The sequence below is a fragment of the Anolis carolinensis genome, chromosome 2 (genome assembly GCF_035594765.1).
Source record: "Anolis carolinensis isolate JA03-04 chromosome 2, rAnoCar3.1.pri, whole genome shotgun sequence".
Classification (NCBI taxonomy): Eukaryota; Metazoa; Chordata; class Lepidosauria; order Squamata; family Dactyloidae; genus Anolis; species Anolis carolinensis.
In genome coordinates, this window is record NC_085842.1 from 152548052 (window position 1) to 152573445 (window position 25394).

General features: G+C 41.4%; 1 protein-coding gene across 3 annotated transcripts in view; it reads left to right on the forward strand.

Annotated features, from left to right (window-relative positions):
* Positions 1-25394, forward strand: part of slc39a11 (solute carrier family 39 member 11) — a 432840-nt gene that overhangs the window by 58538 nt on the left and 348908 nt on the right. For 2 of the 3 annotated variants that reach the window (XM_062970859.1, XM_062970860.1), the window contains exon 4: positions 2364-2522. The exons of the other annotated variant lie outside the window; for it this stretch is intronic. In XM_062970859.1, coding sequence (XP_062826929.1) covers positions 2364-2522 — 159 coding nt within the window. The remainder of the gene's footprint in view (positions 1-2363; positions 2523-25394) is intronic. 3 annotated transcript variants of the gene reach the window in all.

Below are 25394 nucleotides of genomic sequence, written 5' to 3' on the forward strand. Positions count from 1 at the left end.
CTGAATCTTCTTCCAACGATAAAAAGAGTATTGATCAGATACTGGAGGCCTTCATCCACACTGCTGAAGTGTCTATTAAAATGATTTGAAAATTGCACATACGGACAAATTGTCCCACTTGAGCTTATTGAGAACATGCAGTAGTCTTCACCCTCAGAAATGGCAACTGTTTATTAGTTCATTGGAATCAATATTGTGATATATAGAGACTTGATCCTGTTGAATGAATGTGAGAATTGCTGCTTTTTGCTTTGCTTTTAAACCTTAAACTCTTGCTCTTAGACCCTTAACTGAGGCTGAAGTAGAGAAATTGATTAATTGACTTTGAAAGCTTTTCTTGGCTGCCCTTCAATAAATTAGGCATAAAGCGTTTAGCAAAAAATGTCAGTATTATCCAGGATGTGTGGATTTAAAATTCTTCCAGTGGATAGCCCAGTTTGCTTGTATCATGCAAGTCCTTTTGGAAAAAAAAAAAGCCTGGCTTTTTATTGTGTGGTTTTTGTAAGAGATTATTATTTTCATCAAACAAACTTCTCCATAATGATTTGATCCCAAATTGTGTTGAATGTAAACTGTTGGCATGTTTCAGCATATTGGTGTAATAATAATGGTTAGCGTTTTGAGTTTCCTTTGTTTTTAAAAAAAGTGATGAAATAAGAGGAAGCAGAATACAACACATAGTCTGGTGTAGATAATGTTGCTTGGAACTGGGATCCAGAAAATGATATGAGTAATTTGATACAAAGTAACTCTTTTCGGTCAGTAAAGGGACTTTTATTCATTGACATTTCAGAAAGGATTGGCAATAAATTATTTTGAAAGGAGGACTGTATGACCTGGTTTGGTTAGGCAGGGCTATTCTTATCATAAGATGAAAACACCCAAAACACACATAATTCTTGATAATTAATGGAAGGTTGCTTTTGGTGCATATAGTTAGATTTCTTGCTCAAACTGTTGCTAAGATTAGTTTGTTCCCACATGTTTGTCATAGGGTCTTCTGTTGATACTTAGGTCCCATCTAAACTTGCTATTTGATGCGGTTTGAAGCTAGCTTCAAACTCTGGTGGAACTGTGGTGACCAGATAACAAATGCCTACAAAAAAGTCCTTAATGTGCATCAGTGGCCTTTGGTTGATGGAATCACCATCCAGGCCTTAAACTGGTTCCATGATTCCTATGTAATCATGTGCACATTGAAACTATTTTCTTTGTTACCAGTTTGAAATTGCATTAAATGATTAGTGTAAATGGGGCTTCACTAACCAAGGGTCCTTCCACACAGCCATATAACCCAGAATATCAAGGCAGATAATCCACAATATCTCCTTTGAACTGGGTTATCTGAGTGCACACTGCCTTATAATCCAGCTCAATATGGATTTATACAGCTGTGTGGTGCAGTGTGTTAAAGCGCTGAGCTGCTGAACTTGCAGACCAAAAGGTCACAGGTTCGAATCCAGGGAGCGAAATGAGCACCTGCTGTTAAGCCCCAGCTTCTGCCAACCTAGCAGTTTGAAAACATGCAAATGTGAGTAGATCAATAAGTACCGCTCTGGTGGGAAGGTAACGGCAGTCATGCCGGCCACATGACCTTGGAGGTGTCTACGGACAACGCTGGCTCTTCGGCTTAGAAATGGAGATGAGCACCAACCTCCAGAGCCGGACACAACTGGACTCAGTGTCAGGGGAAACCTTTACCTCCCCCTTACAGCTGTGTGGAAGGGGGCCTAGGCTTTCATAGGCACAGTTCAGTTCATGAGATGTCTGGGTGATGGTATCCATGAAAGCTTGTGCTAACGAACTCTTTTTCCAAAATCTGTTACATGCTTTTATATCTTTTTATGCTTAGGGTAGCACACCTATCTCTTTGAATCCTACCAATACGCAACATGGGCTGATAGCATGACTCTGTATAAGGCACTTTCCTGTGTTTCTGTTCAGAATTTGATATTGCCAGCTTACATTCATATATTCCCTAAAGTTAGATTGCTCTAATTGCTTAATATATTATTACTTCAATTTTTTTCATTAGTGGTTTTAAACTCCTCTCCCTGAGTAACTGTGCATTTTATCAAGAGTAGGAAATTTGTGTCACTACAGATGCTGTTGGACTGTGTCTCCCATGAGTTCTAGACAGATGATAGAAGTTTTATTCCAGCAACATCTTGGGGGGGGGGGGAGTTGTGCTATATATTCTCCCCCTATTCTGTATATGTGAACTATTTGTTACAAGAAATTTATGTTGTATGTGTATAAACAATGTATATGGATAAAGGATATACTTCTTAGATTGATTGAATTGGTGGTGGCAGTTGGGGTTTGCCATTTTAAGTAGCACTCATTTTCCTTCCCTTGTTTAGGTCATGTTGGCTGCTTCTTACTGGTCACTTCTTGCACCTGCCATTGAGTTAGCTGAAGACTCTGAGAAGTTTGGGGCATTTGCATTTTTCCCGGTAGCTGTTGGCTTCACCCTGGGAGCAGCCTTTGTGTACTTTGCTGATGTCCTCCTCCCTTGGCTGGTGAGTAGTTCTGCCACCATATCTGTTGTTGTCGATGTCCATTTGTGACATTGTAAGTTAAGTTGTTGTATAGAATGCTTATCCCTTCTTTTCTCCTGAAGCTATTTTGTACATTTGAGAAAAGCTAATGATGGTGTATATTTCTTACGGATGTCTGTTGTTAGCTTTTTTGCATTGCGGCTATGTGAATGAATGAAAGCAACTGACATTTTAATATTTGATTCAGTAGGAGTCATATTTTACATTCTTTTAAATCTGAGAGGCTCCGGTAGGATTATTTTCTTCTTTCAATTTAGAGATTTTGAATAGTTCTTTTGAACTATTTACCTTGTTTTGCTGCCTTGAATCTTTAGAGAAAAGACAGTTCCTAATTGAAGCCTTTTGGGGCCCTTCCACACAGCCATATAACTCAGAATATCAAGGCAGAATAACCCAAAATATCTGCTTTGAACTGGAATATTTGAGTCCACACTGCCATATATCCCAGTTCAAAGCAGATAATGTGGGATTTTATTCAACTGTGTGGAAGGGGCCTTGGTCTTAGGTGGGACATCTGAATTTCTGGCTATTGGGATGGACCTGTCATTAAGTTAGTTTTTTTCTTCTTTATACAACTAGAATCTTCAGAAGTTTAAAACTGTGGTGTTTTGCAAGAAATAAAAATGAGTTTAAGTAAATTTGCAAAAACAAATTTGCAAAAAGCATGACATCTTTTGTCTTTAATCATATTGTCAGCTTTCTTTGCGTTAACAGGCCAAAACTGAAATTTCCGGTTGATAAGAGGAAGCTTTATCTAAACCAGAGTTTCTCAAACTGTGCTCCTCCAAATGTTTTGGATTTCAGCTCCTACATTTCCTAACAGTTGGTAAACTGGCAGAGATTTTTGGGTTCTGAAGTCCAAAACATCTAGAGGAGCAGAGTTTGAGAAACACTGACCTAAATGATTAGAGATGTTGGTTCAGTGTAAAATTATCCATTAACCATTCTTCTCCCTTCATCCTACCTTTATTCTCTAAGCGGGATCTTATCATAGCAGCTAGAGATTATACAACAATTACCATAATCTTTAAAGGAAAACCACAATCAACTCTGTAAAGCAGACATGAGAAAATCTTAGTATTAGAGATACTTAATATAGGAAGAATCATATTTTGTCAAAACACTTTGCACATTTCTTTATAGACATTTAGACCATCTCTCATTGACTTTTCAGTTTCTTGTGTGTTCAAACGCTGTCTTTAAAAATGCAAATTATCTTACCTGTGTATGCATCTCATCCTAGAAAACTAGCATTGAACCCTGGAGAACTCTTGTCACACTACAACTAGTGTGTGTGTAGAGGCCTGAATCAAATGATTACTGAAGTTCAAATCACCTCTGTCTTTAATAGAGCACAGTGGCTATTTCTCTTTATTATTGGAGACATTTTCAGACCACAATTTGTTAAAAAAAGAGTTATCTGTACAATCCCGGGCTACCTCTCTGAGAAGGTTCATTTGACATTATTGCTTCTCTGTGGAGTAAGCATAGCATACTTTATGTGCTTATTGCCACTTTGTGTATTCTGGTTACAGTCCAATGCGGGGGGGGGGGGGGGGGGGGACGACGACGGGACGGAGAACCGAGCTTCACTATTTTGCTGTTCGTAAATTGTTCTTGACAGAAACATGAACAGAATAAAGATTTCTTTCTAGCCTAAATGACATCTCAGATTCATGCTGGTGTCATTTCAGAAATAGATAGATTTCATATGGTTAGGAAGCTCTGGCACAGTGACTGCTAAGAGCAGGAATGTAGCTGTTTTATATAACTGTACATACCTGTATTTATTGTCTTCCTAACCTCATACAATATCTCAGAGATGTTAGTTTTGGAGAGTTGTTTCCAACCTTTTTGACAGTAGACAGGGCTTGGAAAGGTTACTTTACTGGACTACAGTCACAAAATCATGTCACCAGCATATCCATTGACCATAGTTTCTGTAACAGTTGCCCCTGATTATCAGTAAGGCATTGCTGGCAAGTGAGGACATCTGACACATGGCATATTGAGAGCATTGTTTCAGATGTTTTGGACAATAGGATTGCACTAACTCATTCTTTTATATATAAATATGTTAGTTCACAATATCTTTTATGCCTAAAAGTTAAATATTCCTAGTTGTTCCTTATAATAGTAGGGACAAATGCATCAAGTCTGGGGAAACATTTTGTATCCCTGGGATCTTATGAGGATGTCACCAATTGTCAAAAATGCATGCATGAGAAACAACAGCAACAATAATGGAAATGACCAAAATATGTTAAAAGTTTTTTTTAGAAGAGCAATGTATTTAAAACAGTGGTTCTCAGCCTGTGGGTCCTCAGATGTTTTGGCCTTCAACTCCCAAAAATCCTATCAGCTGGTAAACTGGCTGAGATTTCTGGAAGTTGTGGGCCAAAACACCTGGGGACCCACAGGTTGAGAACCACTGATTTAACGGATAAATTATCATTCTTAGGCCCTTTTCACACAGCTGTATAAAATTCACATTGAACTTATATGGCAATGTGGACTCAAATAACCCAGTTTAAAGCAGATATTGTGGATTATCTGCCTTGATAATTGCTGATCTGAAGGTTGCTGGTTTGAATCCAACCTGGGAAGAGCGTGGATAAACTCCTTCTGTCAGCTCCAGCTCCATGCGGGAACATGAGAGAAGCCTCCCACAAGGATGGTAAAACATCAAAAACATCCGGGCATCCCCTGGGCAATGTCCTGCAGATTTATTTATTTATTTATTTATTTACAGCATTTATATTCCGCCCTTCTCACCCCGAAGGGGACTCAGGGCGGATCACATTGCACACATAAAGGCAAACATTCAATGCCATAACATAGAACAGAGACAGAGACAAGATGCAGGCACGGCTGGCCTCGAACTCATGACCTCTTGGTCAGAGTGATTTGTTGCAGCTGGCTTGCTATCCAGCCTGCGCCACAGCCCGGACAATTCTCTCACACCAGAAGTGACTTGCAGTTTCTCAAGTCTCTACTGATGCGAAAAAAAATCTGCCTTGATATTCTGGGTTATATGGATGTGGGTATTCTGGACTAAAAAAAGGGTGGTCCAGATACCGAAGAAGAGTTGAAGGGAGCCTGGAGGGGAGTATTCATAAAATCCCATCACCACCACCTTTTTTTGTCCCTGCCTTATCATCTTAATTTTCTAAAGTTCACCAGCCTCTGTTTTGGTTCTGCCTGTGAAAAAGAATGACCAGCAAGGAAAATAAGCAATATCCTAGGATTATGGACTGGGCAGGTTTTCATCATTATGTAGTTGTTGAAGAGCACAGACACGCAACCTTAGTCTTCCAGACTCTCTCAGCACATAATTATTTTCAGCAAATGTACATGTTCATCATAGAACGAAATGTTGTTGCTTTCGGTAAGAGCATGAAAATGGTCTCTGTGGAAGACATAGTTCCATATTAAATTATTTTTGAATAGGTGGATGTGGAGGGACATCTCACTTGCACACTTGGCTCAGGCAGAAAAAGAGGAAATGAGATTTCTCTCTCAGTTTTCCAAGATGGGCTTGGAAGCTAAGCAGGGTCAATCCTGGCTAGAACTTGGATGGAAGACTGCCAATGAATACCAGGTGCTGTATTCAATGGAAGGAACTGGCAAAACTATCTCTGAGTATGATATGTGAGTTGAACTCATATACATCCACATCCACATACAATGGCATAGAGAGAAGAGAGAAGAAAAAGGTTTCAAATTAAATTAATATCCTAGTGGGCAGTATTCAAAAACACATGGCATTGCTTGTCCTTCAAGTACTGATGCTTATGAACATCTACCTGGTTAGCCAGTAAACAACTAAGCAGATACCTGTAATGAAGCTTTTTTTTTCTTTGTGTCAGGAGCAACTTGAGAAACTGCAAGTCATGGATAGTCCATTTGAAAGAGTGATTAGGAAATGTTTGAGAGAGGAAAAGAAGGTGGCAGGAGATCTGTATGAACAAATTATTATGGTAAAAGAAGAAATAACAGAGGAAATTTTCCAAACATGGAGAATGGACATTGAAATTGAGAGGGAAGACATCCAAAGGGAAATAAGTAATATAGCCAAAAAAGTACAATGTAGTAAGGGAAGCAAGAAGGAAAATGTTACAAAAATGGTACACGAGTCCTGCACAATTTTCACGGTTTTTTTTTTAACAAGGGATAAAGGACAGGTGTTGGCATGGTTGTAAACAAAGAGGGGCGTTTAATCACATGATATGGGAATGTGATTGAGTGCAAGAATACTGGAAAATGATTGAAGGATAAATTAATAGAATGTTAAAGCGACAAATAGTAATAGTTAATAGAAATGTACTACCTACATGCAAGGATAACAGGAGTGAAAAATAGACAAAAAGAAAAATTGTTTGACAAATTAGTAGTGTGTGTACAAATTGTTTTAGTGAGGGTTTGGAAAGATAAAACAAAATGGACTCTGATGAATTGGTGTAAGTATATAGTTAATATGTTAAATGTGGAAATAACAAATTGCAAATGGAACAATATAGATAAAAATGAAAAGGCTACAATAATTAAGAGGATGTGGGAACCAGTTAGGAATTATTTAGAGAATGTGCTAAGGTGTGGAGTGGAAAAATTAAGACTGAGACTGATATTTCAAATGTAACTTCTATAGTTTACTGTATAAATTGCATGTACAAAGAAGGGAGGGTGGGAGTGAGATAAAACAATAAAATAACAAAAAAAATTAAAAAGAGGAACTGCAAGTTGCTTTTGGTGTGAGAGAATTGGCTGTCTGCAAGGACATTGTTTAGGGGACGGCCGGATGTTTTACCACTCTGTGGAAGGCTTCTCTCATGTCCCCGCATGGAAAGCTGGAGCTGACAGACAGGAGCTCATCCCTTTCTGTCAGTAGTCCTGCCAGCACAACGGTTTAACCCATTGTGCCACCTGGGGCTCATGTCATGAAGCTGAATAGTAAAGAAGTTATCTTGTACTGATCTCTCCTTTTCTAACATACATAACAGTGGGTAAATAGATAGGGAGGAGGGGCTTCGCTATAACATCTTCTTCTCATGGACTAGGGTCCTCATCCAGTCTTTGTTGTGCAAAACGTTGCTTTTTGTCACTCTTTCTAAGGAGAAGATCATTAGGAAAGGTAAAGACGAAAGTTATACAGCCACTGTCAAGACCCAGGCTACAGAACACCAATAACCATGCGCAGAGGCCGGATTCTATCTAATATCTTTATTAAAGGAATATAAAAAGTCAATAAAAACAAGTGAAGAATATAGTTCAGAAGTAGACCTTTCAGGAAAGGTCAAATATAGTCCAGGAAAATAATGTCCAATATGAGATATTAGAGTCCAAAGTTATAATCCATTAACCGAAACACACACTTTGCCAAGCATAGTGTGGGGAGATGACAAGGTCTTTTAGTCCATTGAAGCTTGACAACAAGGCTGGAAAACAAACTTGAAACTTGGCTAGACAAGACTTGATACGAGGCAACAAGAAGCAAGAACAAGGTCCGTGGCGAGGTCCGCGGTCAAACGTGAAACAAGGCAGGCTTGGAACTTGGTCCGGAAAAACAAGGAACTGGGGTTACGAAGTCCACACACGATCTCACTCCTCAAGCTGACGAGTTGACTCCGCAAGGTTCCCCTTGCGGCAAAACACCTAAATAGGGTCTCGTTTCCCGCCAGAAGAACACTTTCCCTGGAGAACTAGAAGTGAAACCCAACTCCGTCCAGATGCATGACTCCTTAGAATTTCCCAAGGGAAGCAGACCTAATCAGCTAATTGTTTGGCTGCGATTCTGAGGCTCCGGCGATTCGCCTCCCTAGCTCCTCTATCTCTATTATAATTGTCCTTTCGAGAAAACGGGGGAGAATTCTGCCCAAGGCTTGTTTGGCTGACTTCTTGAGGGCAAACATCCTCCAGGTGCAGGGGCTCCGATTCTGGCTGAACCGGTGGAAATCCCATGTTTTCCTCTTCGTCTGCCACAATAGTACTAGGAACGGGACTACAAGGCCCATGAGACATCACAGCCACCTAGTACAGTATATGTTTTTAAAAATATGAATGAAAGGTTTCCATGATATATTTTGCATCCCCGTACACTTTGTTAAGGAGCCCCCGGTGGTGCAGCAGATTTACCACTGAGCTTCTGAACTTGCTGACCGAAAGGTTGGTGGTTTGAATCTGGTAAGCGGAGTGAGCTCCTGCTATTAGTCCCAGTTTCTGCCAACCTAGCAGTTTGAAAACATGCAAATGTGAGTAGATCAATAGGTACCGCTTATGCGGGAAGGTAACGGCGCTCCATGTAGTCATGCTGGCCACATGACTTAGGAGGTGTCTACAGACAAAGCCGACTCTTTGGCTTAGAAATGGAGATGAGCACCAACCCCCAGAGTCAGACACGACTAGACTTAATGTCAGGGAAAACCTTTTCCTTTTACCCTACACTTTGTTGTTACAATTTATGTATGTGTCAATACATCTTATAAGGGGTTGGTTTAACCTATGATTTGCTAGTAAAACAGAAATACTGTGTTGCGAAATTATTCATGTTTAAAAATTATGACACCGACATGAAATATTTGGAAAGCTCTGTGGTCGAGTGATACTTTTAAGTTAAGTATCAGATAGCCTAAACCTTTGTTTTAATATGTGACAGGCTTAGCTAGCCACTGTTCCCTTTGGTAATTAGTAAAGTTGTATTGCGATATCTTAAGTCATAAATAGTTAAGTTTGAAACACATATGATCAGGATACTATTCTAGCCTCCCTGCTAATGACTGGAATTGTTCAGCCTCATTAGACAATTTGTCTTTGAGGATTTAATATCTATCCCTTCGGCTGCAACAGTCCCCAGATTCTCCCGTTTCATTAAAAACCATGCTAGCTATCTTCAAGCTGCTTGAAAATGAAAGGGATAACAAATTCTCCTTGCTTTCAAATTTCAAGAGCCAGTATGCCAAGAAATACACAAGCAAAACCATTCATGAATCAAGAAATCATTATAAAGTTTTGCTGCGAACACATTTCAAAGTCAAGCAGTGCAGCCTAAATCCAGCTAAATGTAAAAAATCCTCTAAAAATTTCTTCTTTGACATCTGCTCTCATAACAACAATGTATCATGCTATTCTTTTGAATTGATTTCCCAGCATAGAATCCATTAGCATAGTTGCTGCAGGACAGTGAAACTTTATTCTCAAATGCCCTCCCAAAGTATTTTATAGGGAGGATTTAATGCTTTCTGAAGAGCATATTAAAATGTTCTGACCCTTGAGGAAATAGCAGGCACATTTAATAAAAAAGCACTTTAGGTGACTTGGATCATAGCAAAAAATGCAATGATATGACCTGAATTGTAACATAAAATTGGGTAAAAGCCATTATAATAAACGATTTTACAAGACAGGACTTGTTGTCTAGCATATCTGGAAAGTACTCAGCTGAGGAAGGATAATGGAAGTTATAGTCCAAAAATAACTTTTCAAAGCTAGTGTGATAATGCATTTTAACTGTAATCTAATAGCTATGAACCAAACTACATTCAATTAACAAAAGGTTAATTTACTGCTTAGGGTGGTGAAGGGGTATATAAGATTAGAAAATGCACCCTTTGCCAATTAAGCTTTTTGTGGGCAGCAGAGATGCTAAAATATCTGAGACTTTGCAAAGATCAGGGTATAAAAGTTTTGCTGCGTTTATTCTCAGGGTTTGCTTTTTAAAGCTTTATCCTATTTGTGTGCAGACCACATGAGGAAGTTTGATAGAAGCTGATTCCTGAAGAATCAGACTCCAGCTTCCATAGCTTTGGGAAGATCTGAGAACAGAAGGTCTCCTTTTCTGTAAGTGGTAATGTGACCATTTAAGTTAGGGGTCATCAAGGATTTAAAAAAATGTTTTTCAAGATTGTTGTTTTCAAGGTGTCCTTGAATGGAACTTGTGCCTTACAGTTTTGCAGCCTCCTAAACTATTCTTTGGAGAAGAATGTTCTAAGATACGATACACAAAAATCTTATTTAATCCTTCTTACTTTAGAATAAAACTTTTAAAAACTCTCTGTTGAGCCTTAAAGTGTTTTATTTCATTTGTTCATTGCTCTTGCCTACTCAGCAAGATCACCTTCTTCTTTAGAGAGAGGGAAGTGGCAAATAGTTTTACAGTCTAATCTCCACATTCACTGCTATTGTGGCAGGACCTGTAAGGTAAAGGTAAAGCTTTTCCCCTGACGTTAAGTCCAGTCATGTCTGACTCTGGGGGTTGCTGCTCATCTCCATTTCTAAGCCGAAGAGCCGGCGTTGTCCGTAGACACCTCAAAGGTCATGTGGCCGGCATGACTGCATGGAGCACCGTTACATTCCCGCTGGAGCGGTACCTATTGATCTACTCACATTTGCATGTTTTCGAACTGCTAGGTTGACAGGAGCTGGGGCTAACAGCGGGCGCTCAAGCCGCTCCTGGGATTTGAACTTGGGACCTTTCGGTCTGCAAGTTCAGCAGCTCAGCGCTTTAACGCACTTCGCCACCGGGGCTCCGGCAGGACCTGTACAAAAGTGGAAAAACACAAATTAAAAAACACAATATTGTGTTTACCTCTTTAGGAATCTCTAGGTCTTGCAGCATGATCCTACTCTCAACTTCTGACAGGCATTGATCATATAATGGCTCTGGAGGAAACTACAGATGTCTGGTAAAATGTTATCTCTAGGAATCTTAAGGTCCCTTAGCATGACAGTATGGTCAATATCTGTCTGAGGGTGATTGTAGAGATGTGCTGGATAAGATAGAGATTCCTAGAGGGAATGGATGAATCAAATCTGTGAATGATGAAATCTGCCAGTATGGAAGGGTAACTGTACTTTGCTTTGCCTATACAGTATCTCTATCTCTCACTTGGCAAAGGAGGAGAAGAAGGAACTGGGAGCAAGTGAGTAACAGTGGAGCTGGGAGGTCTCTGTAGAGATAGCCCTCTCTTCTTTGCTCAGAGGCTTAAGGCCAAGAAATACCTATGGCAAATAAGCAAGATTGCAAACAGGACCACTGCAGAAACTGTGGTATCCAATGAGCTGTAATGCTTATACCCAGTGAGGTAGTTTCCTAAACTCAAATAAAATGTTCCATGCTCTATTAATTAGAGAAGGCTGTCAAAAGAGGTGACACGGAACCTCCTACATCTATAATTCCTGTCTCTTGCTATACAGCAGGTTTTGTATTATACAGTTATTTTTTTACAGCTTTTCCATTGTGCAGGGCTTGCATGTTACCTTTATAAGCGGGAGAAATAGAGGCTGCTATCCAGTCGATACCGCCTTGGGCCGTAATTCAGTCCTTTGTAATTGTACATAAACTCTGATAACGGTGAGTTAACAGGGTACTTATTGCCAAAGTGCTCAGCTCAACAGAAACAAAGGCTGAATATTAATGTGGGCATGATTCTGTCCTGACCAATGTCGGCAGCACAGAAAATGAGGTAATTGTGATATATGTTCAGTTTCCAGGTTCTGGAGGGAACATTTGTTACTGGCAGTGAATTAAAATTTGGAAAGATGTTGCTACAGAGGTCAATGTAAGAGCACCTCTATTTTGTCAAGGATGGTAACCATGAAACGCTGAAGATAGTGGGAGCAATGGCAAGTTTTGTTCTTGTTTTCCTCACTATTTGGTGAATAGCCTTTGTGTGCACCTATCATAATGTCTCCTGTTAAACGTCATACTATATGCACACTTTGGTAATTACAAGTTTCCTTCCTTACCAGTAGATAGTTGAATTTAGTAAGATAATGAGGCTTAAAGTGCAAGTTTCCTATGTCTTGGAGCTGTGCTGTTAATATTTTTTTCTTGTTTAAAATCTGACAGGGCATGAACTCTGAATAGGAGAGAAAGACTTGTCAGCACAGATAATGAATCATTTGATTCCACGTATGGCTATTGCCATCATGTTTTCATGAAGATTGGAGGTGCTTGAATGCTTGTGCTGCTAAGGATGACAGTAGGAGGCATGCCAAAGTCTGTAATGTGATAAGACCTTCATTAGATCAATTAAAATGACACAAAAAATTCCCTTGACCTGGAATAGATGCCAGCTCATATTTATTAAAAATCCATGTACATCACTGTGTCTGTTCTGTAAATACAGTAATTTCTCCTGGTGTAATCTCATGATATTCATGTAGCCTCTTGGAAATTGTTATTTTAGGAAGAACATAATTACCAAATTTACAAATATCTTGCCATCTGGGTAAGCAGGGTAAAATCTCCTCACTTGACAATATTTTGGAGAGCGCTGGACTATGTGTTGTTCATATAAGATTTTGTTGTTGTTAATATGCCATCAAATTGAATTTTGACAAATCTTTCTTAGGGTTTTATTTTTTGCAATATTTATGCAGAAGGGGCTTCTCCTAGCTTTCTTAGGTCATCATGACAGAAGTTTGCCATTGCCTTCTTAGGTCATCATGATTGGGCTCTAAAAATATTGTTTTTCCAAATGACAATTCCCCAACAGTTTGGATTGCCTTTTAAGTCTTTGTTTTCTGTTGTATTTTTCCAAATGACAAGCCTCAAAATGTTTTAAGTCTGAGGGCAGTGTATAATTTCTTTTTCCAGAATAGATTTTGCTGTCTGTGTGGACTGAATGGAGAATGAAATAAAAAGAGGTAGAAACTTTTTGAAAAGAAAACCAACAGAGTAACCCCTTCATATTTGTGAAGTTTAGGGATACAGTGTCTTCATTAGTTAAAGAGCCACAAATATAAATAAATATTATAGACACAATGTTTTGCAATCTTCTCTGGGTATTTCAAGGTCCTCCAGAGTGATTTTAGAGTTGACATCCAGCAGAAATTGACCACAGAATTGAATTGGAGATCTATAATGTGTAAGGCATGTGTCATGTGTAAGGCAGCAGTGGAGGCGGCAGCAAATACAGGAATCTGCCAGTTATCAAATCTATGAATGCTTAACCCACAAATGTGGAGGGGGTGACTGTAATTATGTTTTCTTCTAAGTGTAGCACATTCCTATTTCATTTCATTGGAGGCACTGAAAGCCTTATTAATTGAGTGTTGTATCTTCTCATAATGTGGAATATTTGTTTCCTCATAGCACCAGTACAAAGAGATGTAGCTTTCATTGAAAAAGGGCAAGTAGGAGCATCAGGAGGAGGCTTTTAGAGATGCTCAAGGTCACTCCAAGAGTGACACATGGTACTTATTTAACTCTTGTTGCTATAGCAGCTAAACAGCTCATGTAGGCTTCTTTACTATCCCTTTGTGAAATACAGCATGTTTTTCATCTGCTAGAGAGACACATTTCCCCAGTTCTGGGTCTGGAGATTGGCTGCTACATTTAATTACTTTTCCCCGGCTATGGCCGGGCACATACAGTGCTTCAGGCTGTGCCACTTCTCTCTTTCACTTCTGTCCTTGGTTCATATGACTGTTGAAACCAAGCATGGAGTATTGGATGCTAATGCCGTGGGGTTTTTCACTGAACCAATACAATAAATGTGATTCTGAAATCTACCTTTTTTTTTCCTCTGTGAGCCCTAGGGACATAATATTAAAAAACAACCTGCGTAAAATCATGCTTTGTGCTACTGGCCAGTGCCACTAGAGTGCTTCTTTTTGCCCCTGTTCTTTTTCATGTTCTGTAAGACAAATGTCGCGAGTAGATCTAGCTGCTCGTTTCACTGTGAATGTGCTCTTATGGCCATTTCCTAAGCTACACTAAAAAGTTAAACATTGATTCTGCAGCTAGCTCCTTAGCAGGCCTTTCTCTCAGGTAAGGAGAGAGCTGCCTCTGCTGTGGCAAAAAGATTGAGGATTTAATGGTTATTTGAATTAGCATAGTAGATGCATTTTCTCATGTTCCTAAGAAAACAACGCCCTGATAATAAAAACACACCTTGCAATAATTTCTACTAGAGTAGGCTGATTGAACTGAGAACTTAATAAATTGATACTTACGTATGTGTGGTCCACAGATTCAGTGATTTTGCTCAAGGCAGAACTGATGGCCTGAGTGCATTTAGCCTGAGTATTTACGATGTTTCTGTTATGACTTGGGTTCTTCTTCAGAGGCATTATGGTGTCCTTCTAAATATGACACCTCTGTTCTCTTCTGAGTTTACATTCAAAGGGTTTCACCATCCATGCAGTTCCATCTGTGCTGTTTTAACATGTGAATAAAATTGTTGGGGGAACTTGGCTGCAGATTAGGGCTGTGGGGCCACCATTGTGTAGATGTCACATAGCTTTACCTCTTATTCCCATTATTCACTCTTGGATATGTTCTGAAGAGGTGTATAGAGGCTGTTTTAGGGTGGATGCAAGTAAATGCATTGTACCTAAATACTGACACTGTGTTCAGTGCCCCTGAAGACTTAGGGCCCTTTCACACAGCCATATAACCCAGAATATCAAGACAGATAGTCCACAATATCTGCTTTGAATTGGGTTATCTGAGTTCACACTGCCATATAGTCCAGTTAAATGTGGATTATATACAGCTGTGTGGAAGGGGCCATTGGTGTGGTAGTGTTTCTGAATTTAGTGCTCTTGATGGAAACAGTTGGGTCAGTGGCTCAGCAATGCCTTTTACAAGCTTTAGGTGGTTTACCAGCTGCAGCTCTGTATCATGTTTCCATGATATATGTTCTAATTACATCTAGGCTAGGTTATGATATATGCAACCTACTGGTATATGGGAATGCTTTTCAAGATAACTTTGAAATTTCAAAATACAGCAGCATATGGTATATAATACAGCAGGCATTAAAAGTTCATACCATATTATACCTATTTGAAACCAATTATATTGGTTGCTTGAGAGGGGACATTTAAATTGCTGATTTGATTTTAAAGCTCTTAAATATTTGTGATCAGGAAAAACTGCATGCCCCAGTGCAAGTCTGCATGAATGTTACTGTTAGCCACTGTGGTCTTTTTCTCTGGTCTGTTCATAAGAGATCTTAGGTTGTGGGATAGGAATGAGACCTCCTCAGTGACAGCCTCACAGTTTTGGTTCTCTCTCTCTCTCTCTCTCTCTCTCTCTCTTGGTTTACGGAAGCATTCCTATCTGTGTAAATGTTTCAGTAATATCTTAGAACATCTTTATTTCAGTTGCTTTTTGTTAATTCCTGTTGGTGCTTGAACAATAGGAATGAGCAGGTTTAGTGAACCAGTATTCCCAGACCTGTTCTTATTGTGCACTAGACCCTCTCCAGTCTTTGGAAAAATGTTCATTTGGTAAACCCACTGGATTAGGCCCTGAATATCTGATGGATCACTAGTCCCATCATTTCCTGGTTTGAGATAACTAGGGTAGACATCTCCAAGCATCTTGGTGTGCATCTAAACTGTAGAATTAATGGAATTTGATACCACTTTAACTTCCATGGCTCAGTGCTGCGCAATCCTGGGATCTGCAGTTTGGCAAAACACCAGGCCTCTTTGGCAGAGAAGACTAAAGACCTTGTGAAATTACAACTCCTGTAATACCATAGCATTGAGCCACCACAGTTAAAGTTGTTTCAAACTGCATTAATTTTATGGTGTAGATAGACCAGTGTTTCTCAACCTGTGGGTCCCCAGGTGTTTTGGCCTACAACTCCCAGAAATCCCAGGCATTTTACCAGCTGTTAGGATTTCTGAGAGTTGAAGGCCAAAACATCTGGGAACCCACAGGTTGAGAAACACTGAGATAGACTCTTGGGTACATTATATGTTGAATGTAACCAGCCATGGTGCCCTAACTGTGCAGTGCCCTCTCTTTCAGAGGTGCTGGTGGTGAAAATACTGCAAATCATATTGAGCTCAAGCTCTTTCCCTCCGTTTGCCAAAGCATTTAAATTGGCTGATTCTGCAGATTTTATTGTAAGTGCTACTATTTTTATTTCATGTTGTGCTTTTATTATGCGGTTATTGTGAGGTTATATATTTTCAATGTTTTTATTGCTTCAATTAAGCTCTCTCTTGGTGGCATGCGTTTTAACAAGGATGTGAGGTAGCTTCAAAATATTTTATTATAAATAAATAAATGCGTGCTGTTGCGAGGATGTTTTCTGTGAGATGAGATGAAATTTTTAAATATGATGAAATAAATTTACAAAGTGTCATTGGAAAGAATTAATGAAACAAGAAAAGTGGCCATGAAACTTGTCCACTAATGTAGTCATCACTGTTAATATGATATGTTTCCATCCCTGCCGGATGGGTTGCTGATAGAACATGGAGCCAACTGTTTTCTGTGCCTTTCTCTCATGGAGCTGACAGCTGTACTTTTAAAAAGCCTCAATTCCAACCACTGAGATTTCAGGTGAAGGGGGGGGGGCAGGTGTGAGGAGTAAAAATCAACCCAAAGGAATCCATTTACATTTGTATTTCTATGAGTCAGAGCTCAAGTTCTCCAGCTTCTGTTTCCTCAGATTTGTTTTCCCCTCCGGCAGGGAATAAAAGTATCGCTTTCCCCCTGAGTTCTTCGGCAGCACCCTGGCACGCTGCCCAGGGCTTTGGAGAAATGAATTTTACTCCAGGAACTGAGCAGATTTTCCCAGGGATATTTACACCTATATGACAGGAAATTTAGCACCGTTGTTGCCTTAAGAGTATGCAGTTCACACCAATGTAAGCAGTGGAGTAGATCAAATAGTCAGTTTCTCTCGCTTGGAGTGAGAGATTGAGCCCTGGGGCTTTTAGCTCTTTTCCTGGCTCTCTTTTTCTCTATGTCTCTGTTAGTTTCCTCCAAATTGGGAAAGAAATAAAGTTTCCACTAGACAGTTGGATCAGATTTGATCAGATATGATGGCTCTTAGAAAGTTTTGATTTGATTTAGCATTGAATTCTCTTCCTTTGATGTTCTCCGTAACAGCCAGGCTAAACCTTTATGTTTTGCAACAAAACGATCTGTTGATTATGTTTTTACATCTAGGAGCTAAGGAGGATACTCTCCCCCACTCATTTTGTCAGTGATATCAAGGTGTAAATGTAGGAAAATAACCTTATATAGGCATCCAGTCAGCATCATGGTGTCTTGAGTTGGTTTAAACAGTTGATTTTAATGTAGATATAACTGATTTTAATGTTTGTGTATATTTACAGTTATTTTATGTCCCGACATGGAATCCTTGCCATATATATGTTGTGCTCCACCCTGAGGCCTCTTCGGAGTGAGAAGGGCAAAATATAAATGTTTTAAATAAATAAATAATAAATAATAATTCCCATCTCCAATATATTGTATGTATATAAAAGTATTCTAGAACCTGAAAAAAAAATCTGAAATGCATTCCAAGCATTTCGAATAAGGAATACTGAGCCAGTATTTCAGAAGAAAACATATAGTCTTAGGTCACCTCTACACTGTCATATAATCCAGTTCAGAGCAGATAATCTGGATTTTATATGGCAACGTAGAAGTAGGCCACAAAATGAACATGAGTCAATAGTGTGAGACAGCAGCTAAAAAAGCCAATGTAATTCTAGGCTGTATCATTAGGAGTATAGTGGCTAGATCAAGGGAAGTAATGGTACAGGTTTGGGTCCAGGTTACCTAAAGGATCACCTTCGCCCATTCAATCTGCCCCACACACTTAAGTCTTCTGGGGGTTGTCTGCTCCAGTCAGCCAGAACACGACTGGCAACCACCACCCAGAGGATCTTTTCATTGGCCACCCCAAGACTGTGGAATGACCTGCTGGTAGATCTCCAACAGCTAAATCAGCTGTCGGAATTGAAGATGCAAGTGAAGACCTGTCTCTTCTAGCAGGCCTACCCTGACAGTCTTTAAACATAAACATGAATTTTAATGCATTTCATTTGTTTAATATCTGTTATGTCTGTTTTAATATGTACTTAATATGCTGCCCGCATTGCATCCGCAACAAATAGATCTGCAGAATTGTTTCGGATGGTCGGGGAGCTTCTTCATCCTCCTGAGGGGGAGGGGGTTCCTGTCCAATCGTCAACTCGATGTGGCAAGTTCGCCCATCATTTTGCGGATAAAGTCGCTCAGATACATTCTGACTTAGACCCTAACTTTGAGGCAGAGCCAAATGATGTTGACAGGAGCTAGCTACAAGGAGCGTACTACGCCTCTCCTGAAGCAGCTCCACTGGCTGCCAATAAGTTTCCAGTCCCAATTCAAAGTGCAGGTCTTGACCTATAAAGCCCAAACGGTTCGGGTCCTGCCTATCTTCGTGACCGCGTTTCTCCCTATAAACCAGCATGGGCTCTTAGATCTTTCGGGGAGGCCCTCCTTTCACTCCCGCCACCATCTGAAACACGGTTGGTGGGGACGAGGGAGAGGGCCTTCTCGGCGGTGGCTCCCCGGCTCTGGAACTCCCTCCCATGGAGATCAGACTAGCACCCACCCTAACCATATTTTGGAAGAGCTTGAAAACGTGGCTTTTTCAATGCGCTTTTGAATAATTAGCTGCACTTTGTCAGTATAGTTCAGTTCGCCCAGCCAGCCCCTAGCACTTTACCCCACTCTGGTTCGACTATTCATGTTGCACAAGTCTGCCCCTCCCATGTAGTCCTAAACAGCCCCACTCCCTTACCTAACTGCTTTGATATGTGGTTATTTAAAGTTTTTAAAATTGGCTTTTGCTATGTATTTTAACGTTGTAACTTGTACTATTTTATGTATATGTCAACTGTTGTTTTTAGGGCTTTGTCCCCATGTGAACCACCCTTGAGTCTCCTCGGGGAGATGGAGGGAGCATATAAGAAATAAATTATTATTATTATTATTATTATTATTATTATTGACACAACGACATAGTTTGACACAGCAAACAAGATAGATATGCTGGATTTTGTATCACAAGTCGAACACTTCCCAAGTGTTTAGGACTGTGTGATTATTATTATTATTATTATTATTATTATTATTATTATTATTATTATATTATTATTATTTCACAGAGCTACGTTTTGGTATGAAACGTTTATGGAGGTACATTTTAGTATTTTTGCTGTATTTATGTATTTTAATTGTTTTGTAACCCGCCTCGAGCCATGAGGAGAGGTGGATAAGAAATCCAATGAAGGCTGCGAGGGGACACGATAGTTATGTTTAAACATTTGAAAGGATGTCATAGTGAGAAGGGGGCAGGTTTGTTTTCTGCTGCTCTGGAAACTGGGATACAGATCAATGGGTTCAAATTGCAGGAAAGAAGATTCCACCTGAATATTAGGAAGAACTTCCTGACTGTAACAGCTGTTCAGCAATGGAACTCCCTGCCTTCTCTGGAGGTTTTTAAACAGAGGCTAATCTGGCCATCTGTCAGGGGTGCTTTTATTGAATGTTCTTGCATGGCAGAGTGAGGTTGGACTGGATGGTCCTTCCAACTCTGTGATTCTATGAAATACACCTTGACTGAAAGAAACATATGAAATTCATAAGAGAAATTCACCCTAAGTAACTTGAAGGCATATACATAAACATGCATATGCAAGGTACAGCATTACTAGTGAATGATTTTCAGATTAATGTTATAGAATGGTGCTTATAATGTCCCTACTCGTATCTGAGTCTTCTGCATTGCGTGGGTGGTGATGAAGGAACACAAAGAAGTAATCAAATCGCAAGGTGCTTAGATGTCAAATATTCTGTTGCATAAGCATATGTGAGTAAGTATTAACTCGATGATAGTAATGTCAAGTAGAGGCACAGCTGGAAAATTATACTGAAAAGGTGTTTCTCAGCAGTTCCTCATTCAACTGGAGTGGGTTTTCAAGTGGGAGAACATTATCTTGGACCTGATATTGTAACAATAACCTAGATAAAAAGCACAGGAAAGTTCTTTACACAGGTAGCCAGAAATGTTGAATTGATGAGGATAGTCAATATGGTTAAATGGAAACTAAGTGTGGAACAGTATTTGTAAATCTTGGTGTCTGGTAAATACTATTGCTTCTACATCATCCAATAAAAAATAAATATACCCACAGTTGCAGCGAATGACATCAGCCCACCTTTTGGAGAAGAGGCCAGACCATCATTGCCTGCCTCTGGTGGTCACAAGGTTGTAATAATAATTATAAAATGGACCCTACTAAACTAGTAGGGATATCTGACACCTCAGAAGATATGAGTGTCATTCAAAAATCCTTGTGTTAGAATGGAAAGTTCAGTTGAAAACTAATGAAATTAAATGAAACAAATCCAATGTTGGGTTGCTGTGAGTTTTCCGGGCTGTATGGCCATGTTCCAGAAGCATTCTCTCCTGACGTGTTGCTCACATCTATGGCAGGCATCCTCAGATGTTGTGAGGTTTGTTGGAAACTAGGCAAATGGAGTTTATATATCGGGAATGTCCAGGGTGGGAGAAAGAACTCTTGTATGCTTGAGGCAAGTGTGATTGTTGCAATTAGTCACCTTGATTGGCATTGAATGACCTTTCAGGTTCAAAGCCTGGCTGCTTCCTGCATGGGGGAATCATTTGTTAGGAGGTTTTAGCTGGCCCTGATCGTTTCATGCCTGGAATTCCCCTGTCTCCTGAGTGTTGTTCTTTTTATTACTATCCTGATTTTAGAATTTTTAAAATATTAATAGCCGGGTTTTGTTAATTTTCATGGTTTCCTTCTTTCTGTTGAAATTGTCCACATGCTTGTGGACTTCAATGGCTTCTCTGTGTAGTCTGACATGGTGGTTGTTAGAGTGGTCCAGCATTTCTGTGTTCTCAAACGTCAGGAGAGACTGCTTCTGGACCATGGCCATACAGCCTGGAAAACTCAGAGCAACTCAGTGATTCCAGCCATGAAAGCCTTTGACAACACAAATCCAATGTTCTGCATTTGAATAAAAAGGTGACTGGCCCAATTCACAGGTTTAGCATGAGGAATACCTGCCTTAGCAGAAGAAATTGTGAAAAGCAACTTGGGGTTGTTTTCTGCCACGAGCTGAACATGAGTCAGTGGGTACGATTTAGTTTAAAATAAAATAGCTAATATACTGTTGGGATGAATTAATAGAACCACAATTTCCAAATCATAAGAAGTAATACTTCCAGTTCTCTCCACTTATTGTTTGTATTCCTTCTCTGACTAACTGGGGGTTTAGATTTAATGTTCTTTGTTTTGATATGGCTGTGTAGTTTGCTCAGAGGATTATAGCATTGTGTTCTGCAAACATGCATCTTCCATTACACTAAACATTGCCTGTAGGTGACTCTCCCTACTTGGCACCAAACTTTTCTGACATAAACCTCAGCCTTTCCCAAGTTTTGAAATGCAGTAGAGTCTCACTTATCCAAGCCTCGCTTATCCAAGCTTCTGGATAATCCAAGCCATTTTTGTAGTCAATGTTTTCAATATATCGTGATATTTTGGTGCTAAATTCGTAAATACAGTAATTACAACATAACATTACTGCATATTGAACTACTTTTCTGGCAAATTTGTTGTATAACATGATGTTTTGGTGCTTAATTTGTAAAATCATAACCTAATTTGATGTTTAATAGGCTTTTCCTTAATCCCTCCTTATTATCCAAGATATTCGCTTATCCAAGCTTCTGCTGGCCCGTTTAGCTTGGATAAGTGAGACTCTACTGTATAACCAAATGTACTCGGATTAGCTCACAATTGCATGACAAATTAAAGATGAATTAAGGAATTTCTGCCCCCTTACTTTCTAGGTATAATAAAACTCCTGCATCCAGAGCCCAAGAGCCCATGTGAATACCTGATAATGCAGATAATAGCAAACCTTATATTTTGACTATACCTGGCAATTTCTGTTCTGTTGCTGGGAGAATGAATAACACCTTGAGAAAAATGAATAATTCTGGGAGGTCAATGATAGTATAACAAGCTTGGCATGCTAAAGTCCCTAGGTTCAGTATCTGCTGTCTCAGGCTAAAAAAGATTTCTGTGCAAGATCTCCACCCACTGCACTGGAGAGCTGTTGCCAGACAGACTTAAATAGCACTGGAAGTTAGTGAAACAGCTCCCAAAGGTTGAATAACATCAGTGAATCAAGAGCTACGGAAGACTTTCTGTTGTTTTCCAGAAGGTATTTTGTTGTTGAAGTACAGTTGCTAAAAGTTCTTAATATGACCGTCTGATGTTTTTAAATAAAAGAAGGCAGGTTGGCCAACTAGAGCTTGAAGCTGATCCCTGATGCCATGATACCTGTGTCAGGCAATCTTCCAACAGTTTTTAATCAATGATATATTAAAATATTTGCCCATCAGTTCACTGGTCAGAAGCGACTTGCAGTATGTTCTCAAGTTGCTTCTGACACAATTAAAAAGTTTACTGGCAATAGAGAAGTTCTCAAGCTGTAAGTTCCATGATATTGGCTTTGTTATAGCAATTGTTGAAGAATGTGCAGGCTGAAGAAAGTAAGATCAGAATTATTAGTTCTCATTAGATGGTGAGGATAAATTTGGAACAGATAGGTTTTTAATCAGTTTTGTGGGTTTTAACTGTTTGTTTTTAATAGTCTCAATATTTAATTCTATTCTTATGTTTCTATAATTTTAGGTTTTAAATTGTATTGTATTGCTATTTCTGTTAGCCTCTTTGAGTTTCTTTTTAGAAAGAAAAAGTAGGGTATAAACAACAACAACAGATAGACAACTACCAGGGCCGGCCGGAGATATTTTTTGATGTAAAGCGGGGGTGATGAAAAGCGCCCCCGCCATCAGCCCCGCCTCCCGCGCCCTGGCCCCGCCCAGCGTGCCCTGGCCCCGCCTCCCATGCTGCGTGGGAGGCGGGGCCAGGGCGAATAGTGAGGGGGGCGGGGCCAGAGTTAGCCCCGCCCCCCGCCCAGCGTGCCCTGGCCCCGCCTCCCACGCAGCGTGGGAGGCGGGGCCAGGGCACGCTGGGCGGGGGGGCGGCACCAGAGTTGGCCCCGCCTCCCACGCTACTCCCGCTTGCCCGTCTGGCCTTTTCTAACAGGCCAGACTGCAGCGGAGGTCCCTCCAGGCCGCAATCGCGGGAGTAGTGTGGGAGGCGGGGCCACCTCTGGCCCCGCCCCCCCGCCCAGCGTGCCCTGGCCCCGCCTCCCACGTTGTGTGGGAGGCAGGGCCAAGGCACGCTGGGCGGGGGGGGGAGCGGCGTCAGAGCTGGCTCCGCCTCCCACGCTACTCCCGCTCGCCCGTCTGGCCTTTTCTAGCAGGCCAGACTGCAGCGGAGGTCCCTCCAGGCCGTGATTCTAGCAGGCCAGACTGCAGCGGAGGTCCCTCTAGGCCTGCTAGAAAAGGCCAGACGGGCGAGCGGGAGTAGTGTGGGAGGCGGAGCCAGCTCTGACGCCGCTCCCCCCCGCCCAGCGTGCCTTGGCCCTGCCTCCCACGCAACGTGGGAGGCGGGGCCAGGGCACGCTGGGCGGGGGGGCGGGGCCAGAGCTGGCCCCGCCTCCCACACTACTCCCGCTCGCCCGTCTGGCCTTTTCTAGCAGGCCAGACTTCAGCGGAGGTCCCTCCAGGCCGCAATCGCGGCCTGGAGGGACCTCCGCTGCAGTCTGGCCTGCTAGAAAAGGCCAGACGGGCGAGCGGGAGTAGCGTGGGAGGCGGAGCCAGCTCTGACGCCGCTCCCCCCCCCCGCCCAGCGTGCCTTGGCCCTGCCTCCCACGCAACGTGGGAGGCGGGGCCAGGGCACGCTGGGCGGGGGGGCGGGGCCAGAGCTGGCCCCGCCTCCCACACTACTCCCGCTCGCCCGTCTGGCCTTTTCTAGCAGGCCAGACTTCAGCGGAGGTCCCTGCAGGCCGCAATCGCGGCCTGGAGGGACCTCCGCTGCAGTCTGGCCTGCTAGAAAAGGCCAGACGGGCGAGCGGGAGTAGCGTGTGAGGCGGAGCCAGCTCTGACCCCCCCCCGCCCAGCGTGCCCTGGCTCCGCCTCCCACGCTACTCCCGCTCGCCCGTCTGGCCTTTTCTAGCAGGCCAGACTGCAGCGGAGGTCCCTGCAGGCCGCGATTGCGGCCTGCAGGGACCTCCGCTGAAGTCTGGCCTGCTAGAAAAGGCCAGACGGGCCAGGGCGCTCCCGCCCAGCCTGACGGCGCCCCCCCGGGCCTGCGCCCGAGGCGGCGGCGTCAGGTGCCTCAATAGTGGGGCCGGCCCTGACAACTACAGTACGCCGGCCTGAGTCCCGTCGGGTGAGAAGGGCAGGGTATAAATACTGGAAATAAATAAATAAATACATAAATAGACTTAAGTATATGTTGGTTGCTGTGAGTTTTCCAGGTTGTAATGCCATGTTCCAGAAGCTTCTGAAACATGGCCATACAGTCCAGAAAACTTACAGCAACCCAGTGAAAGCCTTTGGCAACACTTAAGTACATGCCAGTGGTTCTCAACCTGTGTGTCCCCAGGTGTTTTGGCCAGTTTGCCAGCTGTTAGGATTTTTGGGAGTTGAAGGCCAAAACATCTGGGGACCCACTGGTATATGTGTTTGACAGGTAGTTTATATGAGGAGCACTCATATATAAGAAACTGCCTGCTTGTGTGGATTGACTGAATCTTAAACTTTTTATTTTAGTGCAGTTAGTAATTTTAGTGCAGTTAGTTATTGCTTTGTGCACATAACTTTAACTTCTCTAACTTTTCTAATGGCAAAACTTTTAACTATAATTGTATCGGTATAATAGGAGTGTGTTGGTCACACAGCAAGAACCCAACTCATGCTTCAATGCACCATGCATGAGAAAACATTACAAGAGAACAAAAGTTAGCTCTGAGATTTATGCCAGAATACCACATTTTAAAGGGAGAAAGTCAGCCCCAGGGAAGGAATAGTATATTGATTGGTGCAATCAGTGGAAATAGAAGAAGGTTAAAAGCGAGGAAGTTACATTTACATATATAAAAAAGCCCTTCAGTTGGACTCTAATTGGAATCTT